At 43.4% G+C, this 21275-nt stretch overlaps 1 protein-coding gene across 3 annotated transcripts in view; it reads right to left on the reverse strand.

The window, feature by feature from the left end:
- Window positions 1-329: 329 nt before the first annotated feature.
- The window catches only part of adipor2.S (adiponectin receptor 2 S homeolog), a 38756-nt gene continuing 17810 nt past the window's right edge, over window positions 330-21275 (reverse strand). For 2 of the 3 annotated variants that reach the window (XM_018254306.2, XM_041587651.1), the window contains exons 3-8: window positions 9949-10068; window positions 8096-8267; window positions 6730-6916; window positions 5397-5584; window positions 2810-3003; window positions 330-1406 (exon numbers count right to left, since the gene is read on the reverse strand). In XM_018254306.2, coding sequence (XP_018109795.1) covers window positions 1278-1406; window positions 2810-3003; window positions 5397-5584; window positions 6730-6916; window positions 8096-8267; window positions 9949-10068 — 990 coding nt within the window. In that variant the 3' untranslated portion in view covers window positions 330-1277. 3 annotated transcript variants of the gene reach the window in all.

Here is a 21275-nt window from a genome sequence, read left to right on the forward strand (position 1 = left end):
AAATAGAATGGTATACTGAGCCCTGGGGGGGGGATTAAAACTCCACGTGAAAGGAGAACATGGGGGAAATATTTGAATGCAACACCAAGAGACGACCTATGGGAGGAGCTTGATAAAAACATGGCAGACGTCCACTATAGGAAGTCCTGAGATCGATTCCCGGATACAGAAGAAGTAGAACGTTAACAGCTTGACATTTGCCCCAGTCGTTTCAACCTCGGAACTATTTTCTCGGGGTGCAATTTAAATTCTATTAACCTCGCGGCCGGCTTTGCATTGATTGGTGCTCTTTAGCTTACGGCAGAGAGAGAGAGAGAGAGAGGGCGGAGTCTCATTCTCCCCCTATTTCCCAGGGAAGTGTAGAACATTCTGTGATGGTGACATGCTATAAAGAAAGTCCCATTGCCCTTATGGGGGTGATGGAGAAACAAACAACCCCCTGTTTCTGATTAGTGGAGACCCAGCAAAGGCTGTGCTTTGATTGGACACCGCCGGTGTGGATAAGGATCACTAGTATAATTTGGAGCCGTTAACCCCTTCACTCTTGTGCAAAACATTTCCCCCTAAAATAAACAGTGTACGGTGCCGAAGCCGCGGGATACGGGAAGAATTTTACGTGAATTTTTTCAAAAATGTATAGAAATTTTTTTTTTTAACTTTTTTATCTTATAAGAGAATATTATAAAGTTTCTTCTTAATCGCTATTTACACCAGATCTAGTGACCCTCTTAGACCTGTAGGTTTTGTTTATGTGGGTTTTTTTTTTTAATCCCCCAAAATAACGAATCTTACACCAGAATTAAAGGGGAAGAAACGATACCTGGATAATACAGATGCCCCGCCCCCCTCTCCAGAAGAACAAAGAGCTTGAAAAATAAATAGAGCCCGCTGGAGACCCCCGGCAGCCTGGTGTGACCGGAGGAGACTCGAGTGGCGGAATAATTTAACCATGTCAGTGCCGGAGAGAGAACAAAAAGAAAGCCCCACCCACTCCAGAAGCAAAAGTATGAAAGGTGTGACTCCGCCTCCTGGAATAACTAACTCCCATACACTGGTATGGAAAGTAAATGGTTGAGGTAAGCTGGTTTAGTTCCACAGTCCGGGGATTTGTGTGTGTGTTTGTGTGTGTGTGTAGGGGGGGGGGTTCTGTCATTTTTTTTTTTACGTTGTTCCATCTTAAATCAGACAGTTGAGAATGATTTATTCTGCTTCTTACCGCCCCCCCCCTCCTTTGCGGTTGGAACGTGCTGTATCCTCCTATGTGGCAGTTTGGGAATTTACAGCACTTCCTGAGCTGCGCAGCCCCCGCCCACCGTGTACCGGAATTCCTGGAGATTGGACACACCGTGAAAGTGAACGAAAGCTCCCGCGACCACAAAGATGTGAAACAGCTGATGGGAGTGGAACTGGGGGAAAAAAAAAAGGGAAAATGAGAACTGGATAAGAAAAGCAGACTGTGCCTCCCCTTCCCACCCCTAATTTGCATATGCAAATTCGGATTTGGTTCGGTATTCGGCCGAATCTTTCACAAAGGCCGAATGCAAAATAGTGGATTTGGTGCATCGTTATTAAACAGCAAGAGCCAATATTATGTATCAGACTAACTATGTGCTTCTCTTTCCTGCTAAATCTCCTGTTTGGTCAAACAGCAAAACACATTCTTACGTGCCTTTCCTTCTGTACTCGGTCTCCAGTTGGATTAAACAGCAAGAACCAGTCCCGAGTATCAGCAGGAAAGGAGAAGCACATGGTTAAAGTCTAATTGTTCTGTTTGGTCAAACAGCAAGAACCAACCCTAAGTATCAGACTCTAACCATGTGACTTTCTTACTCTGCTAAATCTCAGCAAAACACATTCTTAAAGGGATACTGTCATGGGAAAAAACATTTTTTTCAAAATGCATCAGTTAATAGTGCTGCTCAAGCAGAATTCTGGACTGAAATCCATTTCTCAAAAAAGCAAACAGATTTTTTTATATTCAATTTTGAAATCTGACATGGGGCTAGACATTTTGTCAATTTCCCAGCTGCCCCAAGTCATGTGACTTGTGCTCTGATAAACTTCAATCACTCTTTACTGCTGTACTGCAAGTTGGAGTGATATCACCCCCCTCCCTTTCCCCCCCAGCAGCCAAACAAAAGAACAATGGGAAGGTAACCAGATAGCAGTTCCCTAACACAAGATAACAACTGCCTGGTAGATCTAAGAACAACACTCAATAGTAAACCCATGTCCCACTGAGACACATTCAGTTACATTGAGAAGGAAAAACAGCAGCCTGCCAGAAAGCATTTCTCTCCTAAAGTGCAGGCACAAGTCACATGACCAGGGGCAGCTGGGAAATTGACAAAATGTCTAGCCCCATGTCAGATTTCAAAATTGAATATAAAAAAATCTGTTTGCTCTTTTGAGAAATGGATTTCAGTGCAGAATTCTGCAGGAGCAGCACTATTAACTGATTCATTTTGAAAAAAATTTTTATCCCATGACAGTATCCCTTTAAGTATCAGACTGCAACTGTGTGCCTTTCCTTCTGTACTTGGTCTCCAGTTGGATGAAACAGCAAGAACCAGTCCCGAGTATCAGCAGGAAAGGAGAAGCACATGGTGAGAGTCTGATACTCAGGACTGGTTTGATCAAACAGCAAAAACCATTCCTAAGTAGCAGACTGCAACTGCGTGCCTTTCCTTCTGTACTTGGTCTCCTGTTCTCATGAAACAGAAAAGCACATGGTTGCCATCTGGCCCTTACTAACAGACCAGATCCTGTGTCAATCACTGACAATTACTAGGGACTAACTGTCACATACCCAAATGTCACATTTTCCAGGGAAGAATCGTTCTGGGATCCGTGCAGCGTACAGAGCAGCTCCGGTGATGTACAGAGTGGCCATCAGTACCAGCCACCCAATCTGGCCCATGGTTGCCGCCCTTAGGAAACCTTCTGCGATGACAAAGTGAAGGGTCGGGATGATTCCACTCAGGCCGAGGCCCACGAACACACCTGTCGGAGGGAAACAAGATGCAAAATGACAAAGCGATACATTTGGTGTGCTAATAGGACAGTGCTAATTGTCTCACCAGAAAAGGGGTGGGGTTAAACCGGGAAGGCACCTTGGCTGCGCCAATCAGCGTGCACCAAACATTAAAGTTTGTAATGGCAACAGTTTCTGACCACCAAGTAGTCAAGGAAGTTGTCAAGAGAAAGAAAGAGGCTGCTCTGATGTTTTTCTGCTTAGGAAAACAATTAGAAACCTTTCTCAAATCTTTCCTAAGCAGAAGAACATCAGAGCAGCCTCTTTCTTTCTCCTGACAACTTCCTTGACTACTTGGTGGTCAGACTGATCAGAAACTGACCAGCAGGTGGCGCTGTTGGAACAAAATTCATTCATATTAACAGCACATGTATCCCTTAATATCTTGGAATAAAAAGAAAATAAATAATGAATGTAAATTGCAAAAGTGCTTAGAATAGCACTCTTATCAATTTTACATTCACTTTTTTTTTTAAAAGGCTTACTTGTCCTTTAAAGACATTATCAATTGCAGTTCGCTGTAGAGATCTGCATGGCCGCAATTCCAACTGCAAACATGAAGAGCATGCACTACGGCTTTCTTGATACATATAAGGGATCCGTTATCCAGTAAGCTCTGAAATTTTTTTTAAAATGATTTCCTTTTTCTGTGTAATAATAAAACAGTAGCTTGTACTTGATCCCAACTAAGATATAATTAATCCTTATTGGAAGCAAAACCAGCCTATTGGGTTTATTTAATGTTTACATGATTCTTTGTCAGCAGACTTAGAGCAGAGACACACGCTGCTATTTCAGGAGACAAGTCTCCCAGCGACTAATCGCTTCTTAGTCGCCCGAAGAAGAAGCGATTTGTCGCTGGGAGACTAATCTCCCGAAATAGGAGCGTGTGTCTCTGCCCTAAATGGATGGAGATACAAATGATCAGGTCCCTTTCCGGATAACAGGTCCCAAGCATTCTGGATAACAGGTCCCAAGAATTCTGGATAACAAATAGACCATTCGCTGTAAATAAGCTTTAGTTGCCTTTAGTTTCTATTTCTAGTAGATGGTTGAACCCTAATCCTATTAGTTGCTTTTATCCACAAATGCCGACAGCCAATGTTTTCACACAAGTTCCCACAATTCCACAGTGAGACTGGGGGAAAATGTCCTGTTGTCTTTACATTTTGTGCCGTTTTGTAATCATTTTTTTTTTTTTTTGGACAAAATTTTTTTTGTTCTACGGAATGTCTTTTATCTTCCTATATAATTTTCGCCTTTTCTAGCCTCCCACATTCCCATAGTGGCCTCGTTGAGGAGCTGAAATGAAGGAGCAGTGAGTCAATTATCTGATCTTATCCCTAATTACAGGCTTGTGTGAACAAAGAGAAGGTGGGGGGAACCGTCGCTCAGTGGCACAAAGCAGATGGCAGCTGCGGGAGGAAGATAAAAAAAGATGCGCCGGTTTCATGATGCGACTTGAAATAACTGCACCCTCGCCCCGCTGCATTAGCAGAAGCGCATTTATTCAGAGATGCAATACTGGCGGCGGGTAAACAAACCGGTTGCATAGAGGGAAATAAAACCCAATGAGCTTGGCTCGACTCTCTCACTGTATGAGACGCCTAATTAATGGCGTGAGATTAAATTCACAGTCTGAGATTAAACAAGGAGCCTCCAATGATACTGTCAGGGGTTTCTCTCAGTCTGCTGATGTGTAGGAATGAACTCGAATTCCACAGGGACAGAAGAGACAGATCTCGGTGTAGGAATAAACTAATTACACAGGGGCAGAAAGAGATCTCGGTGTAGGAATAAACTAATTACACAGGGGCAGAAAGAGATCTCGGTGTAGGAATAAGCTCTAATTTCATAGGGGCAGAGAGAGAGGAGAGATCTCGGTGTAGGGATAAACTAATTCCACAGGGGCAGAGAGAGAGAAGAGACAGATCTCGTGTAGGAATAAACTCTAATTTCATAGGGGCAGAGAGAGAGAAGAGACAGATCTCGTGTAGGAATAAACTCTAATTCCACAGGGGAGGGGGGGGAGAGAGAGAGAGAGAGAGAGAGAGAGAGAGAGAGAGAGAGAGAGAGAGAGAGAGAGAGAGAGAGAGAGAATGTGTAGGTGTAGGAATAAACTAATTCCACAGGGGCAGAGGGAGAGAAGAGACAGATCTTGGTGTAGGAATAAACTCTAATTCCACAGGGGCTCTGAGGTTCTTCTGTTTAGGAAAGATTTGAGAAAGGTGTCTGTTTTCCTAAGCAGAAGAACATCAGAACAGACTCTTTCTTTCTCCTGACAACTTCCTTGACTACTTGGTGGTCAGACTGGTCAGAAACTGACCAGCAGGTGGTGCTGTTGGAACATTATGTCACTTACCTGCTCTAACTCCTCTGTACTGGGGGGTGGCAAACAGATCCCACTGGGATACAACGATGGCTGCTATGCCCAGTACGCAGATGATGATCAAATAGATGAAGCACGGCTGCGGGTTACAGTAGAAGGAGTAGTAGAGCCAGGGAACAAAGCTGCCCATGATGAGAAGGGCAATGCCTGAATAATCCAATCTAGAGAGAAAGGAGAAAAGAGGGTGAAGAAGATGTGAGTGCTGCTGCTCCAGTACAAACTCATCAATACTTTTAATTTCCAATTGACTGGACTGACTGTAACCATTTATAGACTAATCAATAGAGAGAGAGGAGAAAGAGAGAGATCGGCCCGTATGTAATCACTAAATGATCTTACAATAAATGTACAGCAACTTGGCAACACAATCAGGCTCATTAAATGCAGTTTCTTTCAATGGAATGTGAAATCATGTATTGTTTCTATCATACGCCCCGCAGGCCTGAGATTTCTGTCCAGCTCACAGCCGGAACTAGGGGTAGGCAGAAGAGGCAGCTGCATAGGGTGCAATGATAGGGGGGCGCTGGGCAGCTACCTCCAAAATTGTCTTCTGCCTACCCCTAGTCTGCACCCCTCAGTATTACTCCCCTTCCTTCCCTCTGTCACCCTCCCTTCTGTCGCTCTCAGCTCCGCCACTCTCCCCTCCGTCGCTCTCCCTCGCTCACCCCTCTACTCTGTCGCTCTACCCTCCATTCCGTCTGTCTCCCTTCCGTGACTCACCACTACCCTCCATGGCTCTTTCCTCCATCTCTCTCCCTCCCTTCCCTCCGATGCTCTACCCTCCCTCCCCTCTGTCGATCTTCCCTCCGTCGTTCACACTTACCTCCCCTCTGTCGCTCTTCCCTCCCTTCCGTTGCTCTCCCCTCCCTTACTTTGCTCACCCCTCCCTTCTGTCGATCACCCCTCCCTTCTGTCGATCACCCCTCCCTCCCCTCCGTCACTCACCCCTCCCTTCCGTCGTTTACACATACCTCCCCTCTGTCGCTCTTCCCTCCATTCTGTTGCTCACCCCTCCCTTCCGTCGATCACTCCTCCCTCCCCTCCGTCACTCTCCCCTCTGTCGCTTCCCCCCCCTCCCCTCCGTCGTTCACCCCTCCCTCCTCTCTCCTGCTCACACCCCCTCCCCTCTGTCACTGTCCCCTTCCTCCCATCTGTCGCTCCCGCCTCCTCTCCCCTATTCACCCCCGGTCGATCTCCCCTTCCTCCATCGATGTCCCCTCCGTCTCCTCTCTCTATCTCCTTCGTGATGGTTGGGTGGGCCCGGCCCTGTCCAGCCTTATAACATGGGCCAGAACCAGAAACTTACTTGGAGAAGACACGCGAGACCCCCTCAGAGTGACAATACACTGTGTGGAAGAGCCAGGAGAAGGAGAGGCACAGGATCGCACCCAAGAAAAACATTCCAATAACCACTTTCTCCTGCACCGGGGCAATAAATGCCATGTTGGGTCGGAACATGTAGAAGATCCCCAGACAGAGGAAGAATACACATCCTGTGAAGAAACAAATAGCAGCAAGAGATCAGTATATCTGTAAAATAAAATGATATATATAGTGAATAAAGTACCCCCTCTACACAAAAGCCATAAATATCCTGTAAATCATATCCTTATAAACGGTGAGTTCTGATGTCATTTCTGTCACATGACTCACTGAAAATTGTGTATTATAATAAATAAAGTACCCCCAGTTGTAAAATATAAGGATATTAGAAGTTACAGAGGAGTTTCATGACCATATAAAAACACAAGGCCAAAGGCCGAGTGTTTTTATCAATTCATGGAACTCCGAGGTTACTTCTAATATCCTAATATTTTACAACTGGGGGTACTTTATTTATTATATACACAAGTTTCAGTGAGTCATGTGACAGAAATGACATCAGAACTCACCGTTTATAAGGATATGATTTACAGGATATTCATGGCTTTTGTGTATTATATATGGATTATTTTACATATCTATTATATAGTGTACAGACTTTGTGAATGGCTACACACACAGATCCTCAATGGCACATTTACATTTGCTCCATTTGCCTTTACACTCCCATTTATTTCAAATAAAAACAGTGGGACAGGGAGGAACTCTGGTATTTTCAAAGCTCGGAATCATAGCCAACACCCACTTTTATGACAAGGGGACACCCATGTTTTGAAACAGCTCAGAGACAAAACAGGATGAGACTTGCAGGAGACACCCTGGCAGTTTCTGTCAAGCCTTATTATTAGTCTTATTATTAGTCTCCTTACTAAAGGTTACGTGCAGTAAAACAGCATATGAACTCAAGCTAAAACTTGGCAAAGGTGATGTTCGTCTGCTTAGGAAAACAATTAGAAACCTTTCTCAAATCTTTCCTAAGCAGAAGAACATCAGAGCAGCCTCTTTCTTTCTCCTGACAACTTCCTTGACTACTTGCTGGTCAGACTGGTCAGAAACTGACCAGCAGGTGGCGCTGTTGGAACAAAATTCATTCATATTAACAGCACATGTATCCCTTAATATCTTGGATTAAAAATAAACCTATAAAGAGTAGCAGTCACCAATTGTACATTCACTTATTTTATAGGTTTACTTATCCTTTCAAGGGAAAGTGAGGCTGGCGCAGTATAAAACAATGACAGTTAGTAAGTCGGCAGTTTTTATCAGCTGGTGTGATTGATGATCAGTACCTAGTAGGTGGGTCCAGATGTTGCCGGTCTCCGTGTGTATCCTGAAGATGCTCTTGAAGCAGGCTCTGAAGGAAGGCATGGGGGGCCGGTGGCCATGCAGCAGGTAGTCGTTGTCCTTTAGCCAATCTGGCAACACGTCGTGGGGGATGACTCTCCATCTTCCTTCCCATACCTGCGCTCAGGAGAGACAAGAAGCAGCTCAGGGATATGATCATAACTGGCATTCATCCTCTGCATCTCTATAAAGACTAATGGAGACAAAGACACTGGAATGCTCTGGGCTTGTGATGACCCTCTCAGCACAACAAACACTCCAGTAAAAAAAAGTGTCTGATGTTGCCCTTCTCAATATCAGCCACATTATCTGAAAACTATACAGGTAAGGGATCCGGTATCCGGAAACCCATTATCCAGAAAGTTCCAAATTACGGAAAGGCCGTCTGCAAAAGACTCCATTTTATACCAATAATCCAAATTTTTTAAAAATGATTCCCTTTTCTCTGTAATGATAAAACAGTAGCTTGTACTTGATCCCAACTAAGATATAATTAATCCTTATTTTCCGAAGTTGCCTCATTAGGAAACTTTGGGCGACTTCGGAAAACACAGCGCTCCAGGTGCCATTTTTGGGGAGATTTTTGGGCAGTTTGAGGAGATTAGTCACCCCGAAGAAGAGATTTGTCGCCGGGCCGTATTGGACCATGTGTCTCCTCCCTTAAGGTATGAAGATCCACATTACAGAAAGATCTGTTATCCAGAAAGCCCCAGGTCCCGAGCGTTCTGGATAACCGTTCCCATACCTGTATATAAATAAAAAAAGGGCAACAAATCCTTATTTCTGGAATAAGAGCACTGAAAGTGAATACGTTGGGGACATTCCATTTTGTTTTTCTGGACAGGGAGGTCTCTGCCTTATATATATATATTCTGGAGAATGTTCCAGTTGCACCCTGGGAAACCAGAGGAGAGGAGGAGACACAGAAAGGCCCTGGAATTGACATCACTATAAACAATTGTCCGTAGCTTGTTACACAGATTGTGATTCTCTTTCGAAACAAAGGTCTTTTTTGATTTGGTTTTGCTTCCCCTTTACAGGGAGCTCTTGCCCCATGGGCGATACACATGTTTAAAATCCCCACGCTACCAATTCCTAAGAGTCCCGCCTGGCCCATTTATTGAAAAAGGGCAGAGTCCAGAAGCATGAAATGGATATCCGTGAATATTGTGGGTGGCCTGTTTCCACTTAAAGGAGAAGGAAAGGCTAAAACTAAGTAAGCTTTATCAGAAAGGTCTATATAAATACACCAGTAACCCCTCAAAGTAATGCTGCTCTGAGTCCTCTGTCAAAAGAAACATCACATTTCTTTCCTTCTATTGTGTACTCATGGGCTTCTGTATCAGACTTCCTGTTTTCAGCTTGAACCTCCAGGGCTAGGGCTTGAGCATGCTCAGTTTGATCCTCTCTCCTTCCCTGCTGTAATCTGAGCCCAGAGCTATGAGTGAGCAGTGAGAGACTTAGGCAGGAAGTGATGTCACAACAAGCTAATATGGCAGCTGATATCCTAAACAAACAGAGACAGTGTCTAGAGCTGTTTACTCAGGTAAGGTAAAGCATTCTGCAGAATAAATATAGTTTTAGAGCTTGTACTATTGTGGCTAATCTATTGGCAATAAACTTCTTCGGTAGCTTTCCTTCCCCTTTATTCAATGGGATATTATTGACTGCAATGAGACTTCGGTTCCATACAGAATGTAAGCTAATACTTCAGGTGCCAAACAACAGTGCCCCAGTGACAGCCCAATGCCAAATTGTTCATTTCCCCTGACTGACTGCCTCTCTGGGATATCTGTACCTTGCACACAAATTCTTCCACCCGTTCCATGGCATGATGGGCTTGAAGGAGAGGGGCCATTCCCATGAAGCCTTCATCTTCCTGAGCCGGTTCCTCAACGCTGTCATTTTCCTCTACGTTCTGTAAAGAGAGAAAAGCAATGGTCAATAGGGGGCGTGAGTCCAGATCCAGACAGGAGTCTTGTTAGAACACTCATTATATTATAACAACAAATACATGGAAGGAATGCTGTGGGCACTGGGCACACAATAAGCTATACCCTCATACTGTACTGTCTAAGGGAATCAATATGGCACCTCCTCCTCCCATATGTATAAATACAAATATACAGAGAAGGAATGTTCTGGGCACACAATAAGCTATACCCTCATACTGTACTGTCTAAGGGAATCAATATGGCACCTCCCTCCTCCCATATGTATAAATACAAATATACAGAGAAGGAATGTTCTGGGCACACAATAAGCTATACCCTCATACTGTACTGTCTAAGGGAATCAATATGGCACCTCCCTCCTCCCATATGTATAAATGCAAATATACAGAGAAGGAATGTTCTGGGCACACAATAAGCTATACCCTCATACTGTACTGTCTAAGGGAATCAATATGGCACCTCCTCCTCCCATATGTATAAATACAAATATACAGAGAAGGAATGTTCTGGGCACACAATAAGCTATACCCTCATACTGTACTGTCTAAGGGAATCAATATGGCACCTCCCTCCTCCCATATGTATAAATACAAATATACAGAGAAGGAATGTTCTGGGCACACAATAAGCTATACCCTCATATACTAATGATTAGGCAACACTAAAATAACTCGTATATATATATATAAAGCGCAATTGTTCCCTTTAAGCAAGGTCATCCCAATATTAAGCCAACACTGTCCAAATCCCCCCAGGTTACTTTATTGCAGCAGCTCCTCTGGGACAGTCCAATTTTGCAAGGGTTAGTAAATAGAAGGACATTAGTAAATAGAAGGACATTAGTAAATAGAAGGACAAGCAGCAAACATCCAAATCTTCTCCTATCCAAGGACACTCGTGTGCAGATCCCATTTGCTCCCTGCATTAACTCCCACAATCCTTAGCGTGAGGTGCCGAGGGTTTCCGGGAATGTTGCACATGTAAAGCTTGCGCTATTACACACCAGCGTGGATTTAGTTAACACTTTGCTCCCGCGTCACAGGCTGTAAACTATAAAGCGTGGGGGATGGGGATCCATTGGCTGATGAACTACAACTCCCAGCAGCATCAGACTATTATAATCTGAATCAGCTGAACATTTATAGTTGGCCGGTCTCTATGTGTGTGGGAGGTTGGGGATTTATCTGTGACCCAGACAGAAGTTGTTGTACAACCAGGACCTTTCCCCCAGACTGACATTACACATGCCTCTTTGTGCAACTCTCACACCCATCCCCAGAGAGGCCTCTCATTGGCTACGGCAGTTGGCAGCCATAATTAGCAAGCTCCGCCCCTACGCAGAAGGCAATATGTCCAAGGGTAAGTTTCATAATATTGAATATTACCAGGAAACCAGAGTCCCTGGGAATCAGCCGCGTTCAACTCGATGGGAACGTATAGGGTAAAACAGGACATAAAAAATAATTAAAGAATTTAAAAAAATACGAAAACATTTATTAGGACACGAAAAACAAGCCTAACGTGTTTCGTGCTGATTCAAAGCCTACGAGTGAAGGTGGCCATACACGGCCAATAAAAGCTGCCGACGGAACGAGTCAACAGCTTATTGGCCCGTGTATGGGGCCCTCCGACTGGCTTCCTCGATCAATATCTGGCCGAAAGTCGGACAGGACTTAAAATCCCGTCTGATCGCGGCCGCATCTGTTCCTTGATCGGAAGCAACATTTTACCCAAAAGGTACATTTAGTCTCTGCATGTGACCTAGAACATTTGGGCGGCAGCAGCTACTTTAGGTGACTACCACTGCTGTCTTGGGGCTCACTCATTAAAGGAGTATAAGCAGCCATAAACTGTGGCAATGATTTTACCCATAATGCACCAATTCCTGGAATTCCTTGTGACCAAAAATGACCCCCCCTGTCCAACCCTTTAAGTAAACCTTTAAAATAAGTGAATGTAAAATTGATGAGAGTGCTATTCTAAGCACTTTTGTCATATACATTCATTATTTATTTTCTTTTTATTCCAAGATATTAAGGGATACATGTGCTGTTAATATGAATGAATTTTGTTCCAACAGCGCCACCTGCTGGTCAGTTTCTGACCAGTCTGACCACCAAGTAGTCAAGGAAGTTGTCAGGAGAAAGAAAGAGGCTGCTCTGATGTTCTTCTGCTTAGGAAAACAATTAGAAACCTTTCTCAAATCTTCCCTAAGCAGAAGAACATCAGAGCAGCCTCTTTCTTTCTCCTGACAACTTCTTTGACTACTTGGTGGTCAGACTGGTCAGAAACTGACCAGCAGGTGGCGCTGTTGGAACAAAATTCATTCATATTAACAGCACATGTGGAATAAAAAGAAAATATATAATGAATATAAATGACAAAAGTGCCTAGAATAGCACTCCCATCAATGTTACATTCACTTATTTTATAGGATTATTTATCCTTTAAGCCTTTCAATGGAGGCACTGTAGAAGAGGTCACTGTATATATAGGGAACACACAGACTGGGAGAGATAGGAAAGGTAAGCTGAAGCAGACCAACAAAACCACTAAACCGTGAAATACATTGTACAGGTATTTGATCCGTTATTTCGGAAAGGCCGTCTCCCATCGACTCCATTTTATCCAAATAATTCAAAATTTATTTATTTTTCTGTGTAATAATAAAACAAGATTGTACTTGATCCCAACTAAGATATAATTAATCCTTATTGGAAGCAAAACCAGCCTATTGGCTTTCTTTAATGATTTTCTATTAGACTTAAGGTATGAAGATCCAAATTACAGAAAGATCTGTTATCTGGAAAACCCAGGTCCTGAGCATTCTGGATAACCCAGTGCTGTAGGTTTTTCGCACTGTGGCAAGCAAGGGGTCAATAGCAGAGTATATTTGCCCTTTAAAGGGGAGTTTACCTTTCAGGTAACTTTTAGTATGTATAGAATGTTCAGTTCCTAGCAACTTTGCAATTGATTTTCATTATTTTTATGTTATGTGCTATATTTTCCTTTTTTCGTCTCACCCTTTCCATCTTTCAAATGGGGGTCACTGACCCCATCTAAAAAACAAATGCTCTGTAAGGCTACACATTGATTGTTATTGCTACTTCTTATTACTCCTATTTATATTTCAGTTTCTTATTCAAATCAATAAATGGTTACTAGGGTAACTTGGACCCTAGCAACCAGATGGCTGAAATTGCAAACTGAAGAGCTGCTGAATAAAAACTAAATAAGTAAAAAACCACAAACAATAAAAAATGAAAACCAATTGCAAATTGTCTCAGAATATCCCTCTCTACATCACACTAACAGTTAATTTAAAGGTGAACAAGCCCTTTTATAAGGATGCTCACTGCACAATAAGAAGGCAGCCCTGGGAGCTGCTCAGTACGTATGAGGGGGAGGAATATCCATAAACACCTTGTATAATAAAATCACTGTCAGAACATGTCCCAGTTTAATTAAAGCAGAGTAAGACAGATGTCCCTCATATCCTGCACGTTCCTATAGGGGGTTATTTGCTCTCAATCAGGATTTTTCACTGTCACTTTATTCCATGTCATTAGAATGTTGCCTTGAAAAAAAAAAGAGCTAATAAAGGACTGGGGGAGCCATGGGGGGGGGGCTACAAATCATTAGTGAAACAATGATTAATTATTTAGCTTTTTTTTTTGTTTGTTTGTTTGGCACCTCTCCGGTGCAGAATTTAAACTGCTGCCTTGTTGCTATGGGGCAATTTTCCATAGCAACCAGGCAGTGGTGTCAATGAGAGACCTTTTGATATCAATTGTCCCTAGCAACCAGGCAGTGGGTGTGAATGAGAGACCTTGTCGATCAAGTCCAATTTTCGCTAGCAACCAGGCAGTGGCATGAATGAGAGACCATTTGATATCAATTGTCCCTAGCAACCAGGCAGTGGTGTGAATTAGAGACCCTTTGATATCAATTGCCCCTAGCAACCAGGCAGTGGTGTGAATGAGAGACCTTTTGATATCAATTGTCCCTAGCAACCAGGCAGTGGTGTGAATTAGAGACCCTTTGATATCAATTGCCCCTAGCAACCAGGCAGTGGTGTGAATGAGAGACCTTTTGATATCAATTGTCCCTAGCAACCAGGCAGTGGGTGTGAATGAGAGACCTTGTTGCTCAAGTCCAATTTTCGCTAGCAACCAGGCAGTGGCATGAATGAGAGACCATTTGATATAAATTTTCGCTAGCAACCAGGCAGTGGTGTGAATGAGAGACCTTTTGATATCAATTGTCCCTAGCAACCAGGCAGTGGTTTGAATTAGAGACCCTTTGATATCAATTGCCCCTAGCAACCAGGCAGTGGTGTGAATGAGAGACCTTTTGATATCAATTGTCCCAAGCAACCAGGCAGTGGTGTGAATTAGAGACCCTTTGATATCAATTGCCCCTAGCAACCAGGCAGTGGTGTGAATGAGAGACCTTTTGACATCAATTGTCCCAAGCAACCAGGCAGTGGTGTGAATTAGAGACCCTTTGATATCAATTGCCCCTAGCAACCAGGCAGTGGTGTGAATGAGAGACCTTTTGATATCAATTGTCCCTAGCAACCAGGCAGTGGGTATGAATGAGAGACCTTGTTGCTATAGTCCAATTTTCCCTAGCAACCAGGCAGTGGTGTGAATGAGAGACTTTTTGATATCAATTGTACCTAGCAACCAGGCAGTGAGTATGAATGACAGACCTTGTCGCTATAGTCCAATTTTCCCTAGCAACCAGGCATTGGTGTGAATGAGAGACCTTTTGATATCAATTGTCTATAGCAACCAGGCAGTGAGTATGAATGAGAGACCTTGTCGCTATAGTCCAATTTTCCCTAGCAACCAGGCAGTGGTGTGAATGAGAGACCTTTTGATATCAATTGTACCTAGCAACCAGGCAGTGAGTATGAATGACAGACCTTGTCGCTATAGTCCAATTTTCGATAGCAACCAGGCAGTGGTGTGAAAGAGGGATTGGACAATGTATAGGAGAGGAGGCTAAATAAAAAGATAAATAAAATTGAAGCTTCACAGAGCAATAGTGCTTTGGTTGGTGGGGTCAGTGACCCCCCCCCCCCAACTTGAAAGCTGAAAAGAAAGGAGGTAGATAAAAAAAATGAAGACCAATTGAAAGTTGTTGAGAATAGTAATGTAGAGCGGTGCTATATAACACACACAAGTGTATATCACACAGAAGCAGCTGACTCTGGACACAGGAGCCGGGGTTACTCTGTACAAAGGTTTCTGCTTAGTCAGTCGCTGCGCTTAGAAAATGACTCAAAACAGCAAGAATTCCTGAGAAGAGAGAAATTCTGTCATTCTGGGAACTCCCTCGGGGGGAATTTGCTGCAATAATAAACAGGCAAGAAATAATGATAAAGGTGAAGTTAAAGGGTAGCAAAAGGCTGTTATATACAAAGGTTATTTGATCCCGTGTTGCTTCTCACAAGCGGCTGTGCTGGAAAGGGATTTAAAATAAATGCTGTTACAGGCTTGACTTCCCCTTTAAACGGACAAAGCTGAGGGCTGAACACAGTGCTTGGTTTGTATAAATAAAGGGGCCCCCCTCCACATCTCGGCTTGTTTGTAGAATATAGTGTTTATAAAAAATGTAAACCAATTGCAAATAGTCTTAGAATATCCCTCTTCATATCATAGTAAAAGTTAACTCAAACGTGAATGCACCCTTTAACATTCCAGATTAAAGCCCCATAACCAGGCCACTAGGGCATTTGTATAGCTGCCCCTTTAAGACATCCGTGGGCATAAAGTAAAAAGCTGGTGACTCATATTCTTGTAGTGGAGAAACGTTAGTCACCCACAGCAGGAAATCCACAAGAGTCTCCTGATAAATTAAAAATTGCTATTGATCTTGTTCATTGCTCCGGTGTTCGGCTGCTAGGGGATTCTGGGAATTGTAGTTCAACAACTGCTAAAGGTTGCTGCAGTTGGTTGGATACCGCCGATCCCCTGTTGTTGACTGTTAGTATGACGTATAGAGGGATATTCCAAAACAATTTGCAACTGGGTTTCATTTTTTATCATCTGTGGTTTTTGAGTTATTTAGCTTTTTATTCAGTTTGCAATTTCAGCCATCTGGTTGCTAGGGCCCAAATGACCCTAGCAACCACGCACTGATTGGAATAAGAGACTGGAATATGAATAGGAGAGGCCTGAATAGAAAGAGGAGGAATAAAAAGTAGCAATAACAATTCATTGTTAGCATTTGTTTTTTAATATGGGGTCGGCGACCCCCATTCGAAAGCTGGAAAGAGTCAAAAGAAGGAGGCAAACCATTCAAAAACTATAAATAACAAATAATGAAGGCCAGTTATAAAGTTGCTTAGAATAAACCATTCTATAACGTACAAAATGTTAAGTTAAAGGCGAACCACCCCCAGGCGCGTGGGTGACCAAGTCACGGCTTTATCCAATGAGAAGCTCCGGCTCATTATTAGGCACAATGTTGGGCTTTACTGCAGATCAGTTACACTGGGAAACCGAATCCTGGAAGGTAATGAGAATAAAAACACCTCCGACCCACTATGCCCGTCACCGGATACCCCAGCCGGCTCCCTGGCACGTCTCTAAGTAACTTCATACCTGGCAACGATATCCAATAGCAGCCGCACCTTCTTATTATTATTATTATAGCTTGGGCATCATTACCCCCTTATCAATATTTAAGCAATTACCCCGCCACTTGCCAGAGCAATAAAGACTCACATTAAAAAGACATTTAATAACACGCGCTCGCCGATAGGAGGAAGATTTAGTCTGAGACAGAAGGATTAGAGTCCAACGCTGAGGTTACACAAGGGAACGGGGATTTGTGGGCGGCCAACGGAACATACTAACCTTATTTATTGTCTGCAATTTTGTTCTTTCTAGGTCAAAACGAGACCAGGAATAACTGAAATAATAAGAGCGACTGGCTTTTTTTTAAAGGGCTTGTGTTGTGTTTAATACAAGGAAACACCTATGCTTGTCTCCTTGTATTCTACCTCTCTGAACAAGCTAAAAGCAAGGGGACTGTTCCTGCTGAATTGTGCTTAGTACAGAGGAATACCTATGCTGCCATAGTTTTATGGGATCTCTCTGTACAGACTATGAGCAAACTTAGGGGCTGTTCCTGCTGAATTGTGCTTAGTACAGAGGAATACCTATGCTACCATAGTTTTATGGGATCTCTCTGTACAGACTATGAGCAAACTTAGGGGCTGTTCCTGCTGAATTGTGCTTAGTACAGGGAATACCTATGCTGCCATAGTTTTATGGGATCTCTCTGTACAGACTATGAGCATACTTAGGGACTGTTCCTGCTGAATTGTGCTTAGTACAGGGAATACCTATGCTGCCATAGTTTTATGGGATCTCTCTGTACAGACTATGAGCAAACTTAGGGGACTGTTCCTGCTGAATTGTGCTTAGTACAGGGAATACCTATGCTGCCATAGTTTTATGGGATCTCTCTATACAGACTATGAGCAAACTAAGGGACTGTTCCTGCTGAATTGTGCTTAGTACAGAGGAATACCTATGCTGCCATAGTTTTATGGGATCTCTCTGTACAGACTATGAGCAAACTTAGGGGGCTGTTCCTGCTGAATTGTGCTTAGTACAGGGGAATACCTATACTGCCATAGTTTTATGGGATCTCTCTGTACAGACTATGAGCAAACTTAGGGGACTGTTCCTGCTGAATTGTGCTTAGTACATTGGAATACCTATGCTGCCATAGTTTTATGTGTATAATGATATGGATCTCTCCTTTTGGGCCTAATTATACAAAGTGGGGGTGAGGGAAAGCAATAGAATAAATTGAGCCTATTTCTCCCATGGAGTCGCTCTCTGGTGCTGAATTGGCATGTGGTTCCAAACAAGGGCAACTAAGTGCCTGTGATTGCTGATTTAGAACACAATTTCCCCCGGCAGAGCTGCTCAGAGAAGCACAAGGCAGATGCCTGAGGATTATTACATTTGTTAAGGTCTCTGGCTTTGGCTCATTCACTTACACAACTTAGAGTCGCCCCAGTCTGCAGTGCCGGTTCCACCCAAATAAATACCAGTAGCATGAAAAAGTGAAACAGGACTGAAAGCTCCAGTCATTTGTAGCCTTACAAAGCATTTGTTTTTTACATGGGGTCACTGACCCCCATTTGAAAGCTGGAAAGAGTCAGAAGAAGGCAAATTCGAAAAAACTATAAAAAAAAAATGAAGGCCAATTGAAAAGTTGCTTAGAATTAGCCATTCTATTACATACTAAAAGTTACCTTAAAGGGGTTGTTCACCTTTGAATTAACTTTTAGTATGATGTAAAGCAAGTTATTCTGAGGCAATTTGCAGTTGGTCTTCATTTTTTACGATTTGTGGTTTTCAAGTTATTTAGCTTTTTATTCAGTAGTTCTCTAGTTTGCAGTTTAAGCGGTGGCGTAACTATAGAGGAAGCAGACCCCGCAGTTGCAGGGGGACCTGGGGAATACAGGGGGGGGGCAGACTGTGGGGTCTGCTTCTTCTATAGCGAATAAAAAAAAACCTCCTCCCCAGCCGCTCTCTTACCAGTGAGGAAGGGGAAGCAAGTTGGGCAGGAGTGGGCGGAGTTGGGGTGGGATGTGGGTGGAGTCATGCGTGGCATGGGCGGGGTGGAGTGGGTTCGGGAAGTGGGTGGGAGGATGGAGATCGGTGTGCGCCAGGCCCCTCTAAAGATATTTTTGCAGGGGGGCCCAGCCCACTGAATTTGAGCCTTCTGGTTCCTAAGGTCGAAATTCCCCTAGCAACCATGCACTGATCTGAATAAAAGTCTGGAATATGAATAGTAAGATGAATGAAGTAGAAATAACAATACTTTGTAGCCTTACAGAGCATTTGTGGGAAGTGGGAAAGAGTCAGAAGAAGAAGGTAATTGGTTAAAAAAAAACTATAAAAAAAAAAAAAAAAAAAACAATGAAGACCAAATGAAAAGTTGCTTAGAATTAGGGATGCACCGAATCCAGGATTCAGTTTGGGATTCGGCCAGGTTTCGGCCTTTTTCAGCAGGATTCGGATTCGGCCGAATCCTTCTGCGTGGCTGAACCGAATCCAGATCCTAATATGCAAATTAGGGGCGGGAGGGTAATTGTGTGACTTTTTGTCCGAAAACAAGGAAGTAAAAAATTATTTCCCCTTCGGATTCGGTTCGGTATTCGGCCGAATCTTTTTTTGGAGGATTCGGGGGTTCAGCCGAATCCAAAATAGTGGATTCAGTGCATCCCTACTTAGAATTAGTCATTCTATAACATACTAAGTTAAGCTGAAGGTGAACCACCCCTTTTAGAGCAGTACAGATAAGTTCATCCACTAGGGGCGCAATTTCACGGGCAACAATCTCTCATTAATCCACGACCCTATCAGCACAGTGATTTCTATTTCTTGGAACTATCCATGTCGTTCAACCAGTGCAGAATTATTAGCCTTTATTATGAGGAATCAGGATACTAAACCAATAAATGGGTTTAAAAAGGCAAATGATCCCTTGGATCCGGCATCGGGTTTATCTGCGCAATTAAAAAAAACAAGACAATGTGGACTTTCATAAGTGCCCAAAGCGGGGTCAGATCATGTGACGGCGTCTCACCTTGGTGGGGTCAGAGAAGGATAAGGGACTTGTGACGGGATTATAAGGGAACAATGTGTGTAATCTGGCACTAATACAACAGTAAACAAGGGATAAAGTTTTAACTGCATCTTTAAAGGGGAAGTAAACTCTCCTTAATTCATTCTTCCCTTTAGCCCTAATGCAGAGTCCTCTGTAGGTTCCACTATAGAGAAAGCAGGGATGGGGGCGGGGTAGCGGTGCTCTGCAGAGCATGGGAGGATGATGAAGAAGCTGACAAGCCACTGTTTGCTCTGCAGATTACAGTCGCACAATGCAGCCTCTGTGCATTCGATCAACACAATGTTTATCAGCAGTCTCTCGTGTGACGGCACATGAGAATTCACATGACCAGCGTTACTCTATTGTTACCAAAGCTGTGCTGGAACACGCTCAAACCCTGAAGGTACAGGCTAGAACACGGATACTAAATTTGACAACTGAATTCGATTGCAAGCTCTTCTGCACACAGCCCAGATACAAGGGGTGCAGTTTTGCACCGGCCATAGTTTTATTTGCTTTGCACAAACCATTTGCTGCAGAGTTGCATTTATTTCCTATTAGCGGGAGCTGCTGTCTGAAAGCCTAGCGCCCCCAAAATAACACGCTCAAACCCTAAAGGTACAGGCTAGAACATAGATATGAAATTTGACAACTGAATTCGATTGCTAGCTCTTCTGCACACAACTCAGATACAAGGGGTGCAGTTTTTCACCAGCCATAGTTTTATTTGCTTTGCACAAACCATTTCCTGCAGAGTTGCATTTATTTCCTATTAGCGGGAGCAGCTGTCTGAAAGCCTAGCGCCCCCCCAAATACACACGCTCAAACCCTGAAGGTGTGGGCTAGAACATATATACGAAATTTGACAACTGAATTAGATTGCAAGCTCTTCTGCACACAGCCTAGATACAAGGGGTGTAGATTTGCACCGGCCATAGTTTTATTTGCTTTGCACAAACCATTTCCTGCAGAGTTGCATTTATTTTACTATTAGTGGGAGCTACTGTCTGAAAGCCTAGCGCCCCCAAATAAACACGCTCAAACCCTGAAGGTGCGGGCTAGAACATATATATGAAATTTGACAACTGAATTAGATTGCAAGCTCTTCTGCACACAGCCTAGATACAAGGGGTGTAGATTTGCACCAGCCATAGTTTTATTTGCTTTGCACAAACCATTTCCTGCAGAGTTGCATTTATTTCCTATTAGCGGGAGCTACTGTCTGAAAGCCTAGCGCCCCCAAAAAAGTCAATGGGGCTCATTTATAAACACTGGGCAAATTTGCATCTGGGCAGTAACCCATGGCAACCAAAGGTTTCATTGCTCAACCTGCAGGTGACTGAAAAAAGGCAGTCACTGATTGGTTGCTATTGGTTACTGCCCAGGTGCAAACTTAATGAGCCCCAATATTTATCGGGCCTGTGTGTGGGGGGGAGGCTGTTTGGACCTGAGTGCAAATATCTGATTGGTTGCTGTGGGCTGATAATGTCCGATCATTATTTTAGAAACCATTTTCCTGTGCATT

This window comes from Xenopus laevis, chromosome 3S (assembly GCF_017654675.1).
Source record: "Xenopus laevis strain J_2021 chromosome 3S, Xenopus_laevis_v10.1, whole genome shotgun sequence".
NCBI classification, from domain to species: domain Eukaryota; kingdom Metazoa; phylum Chordata; class Amphibia; order Anura; family Pipidae; genus Xenopus; species Xenopus laevis.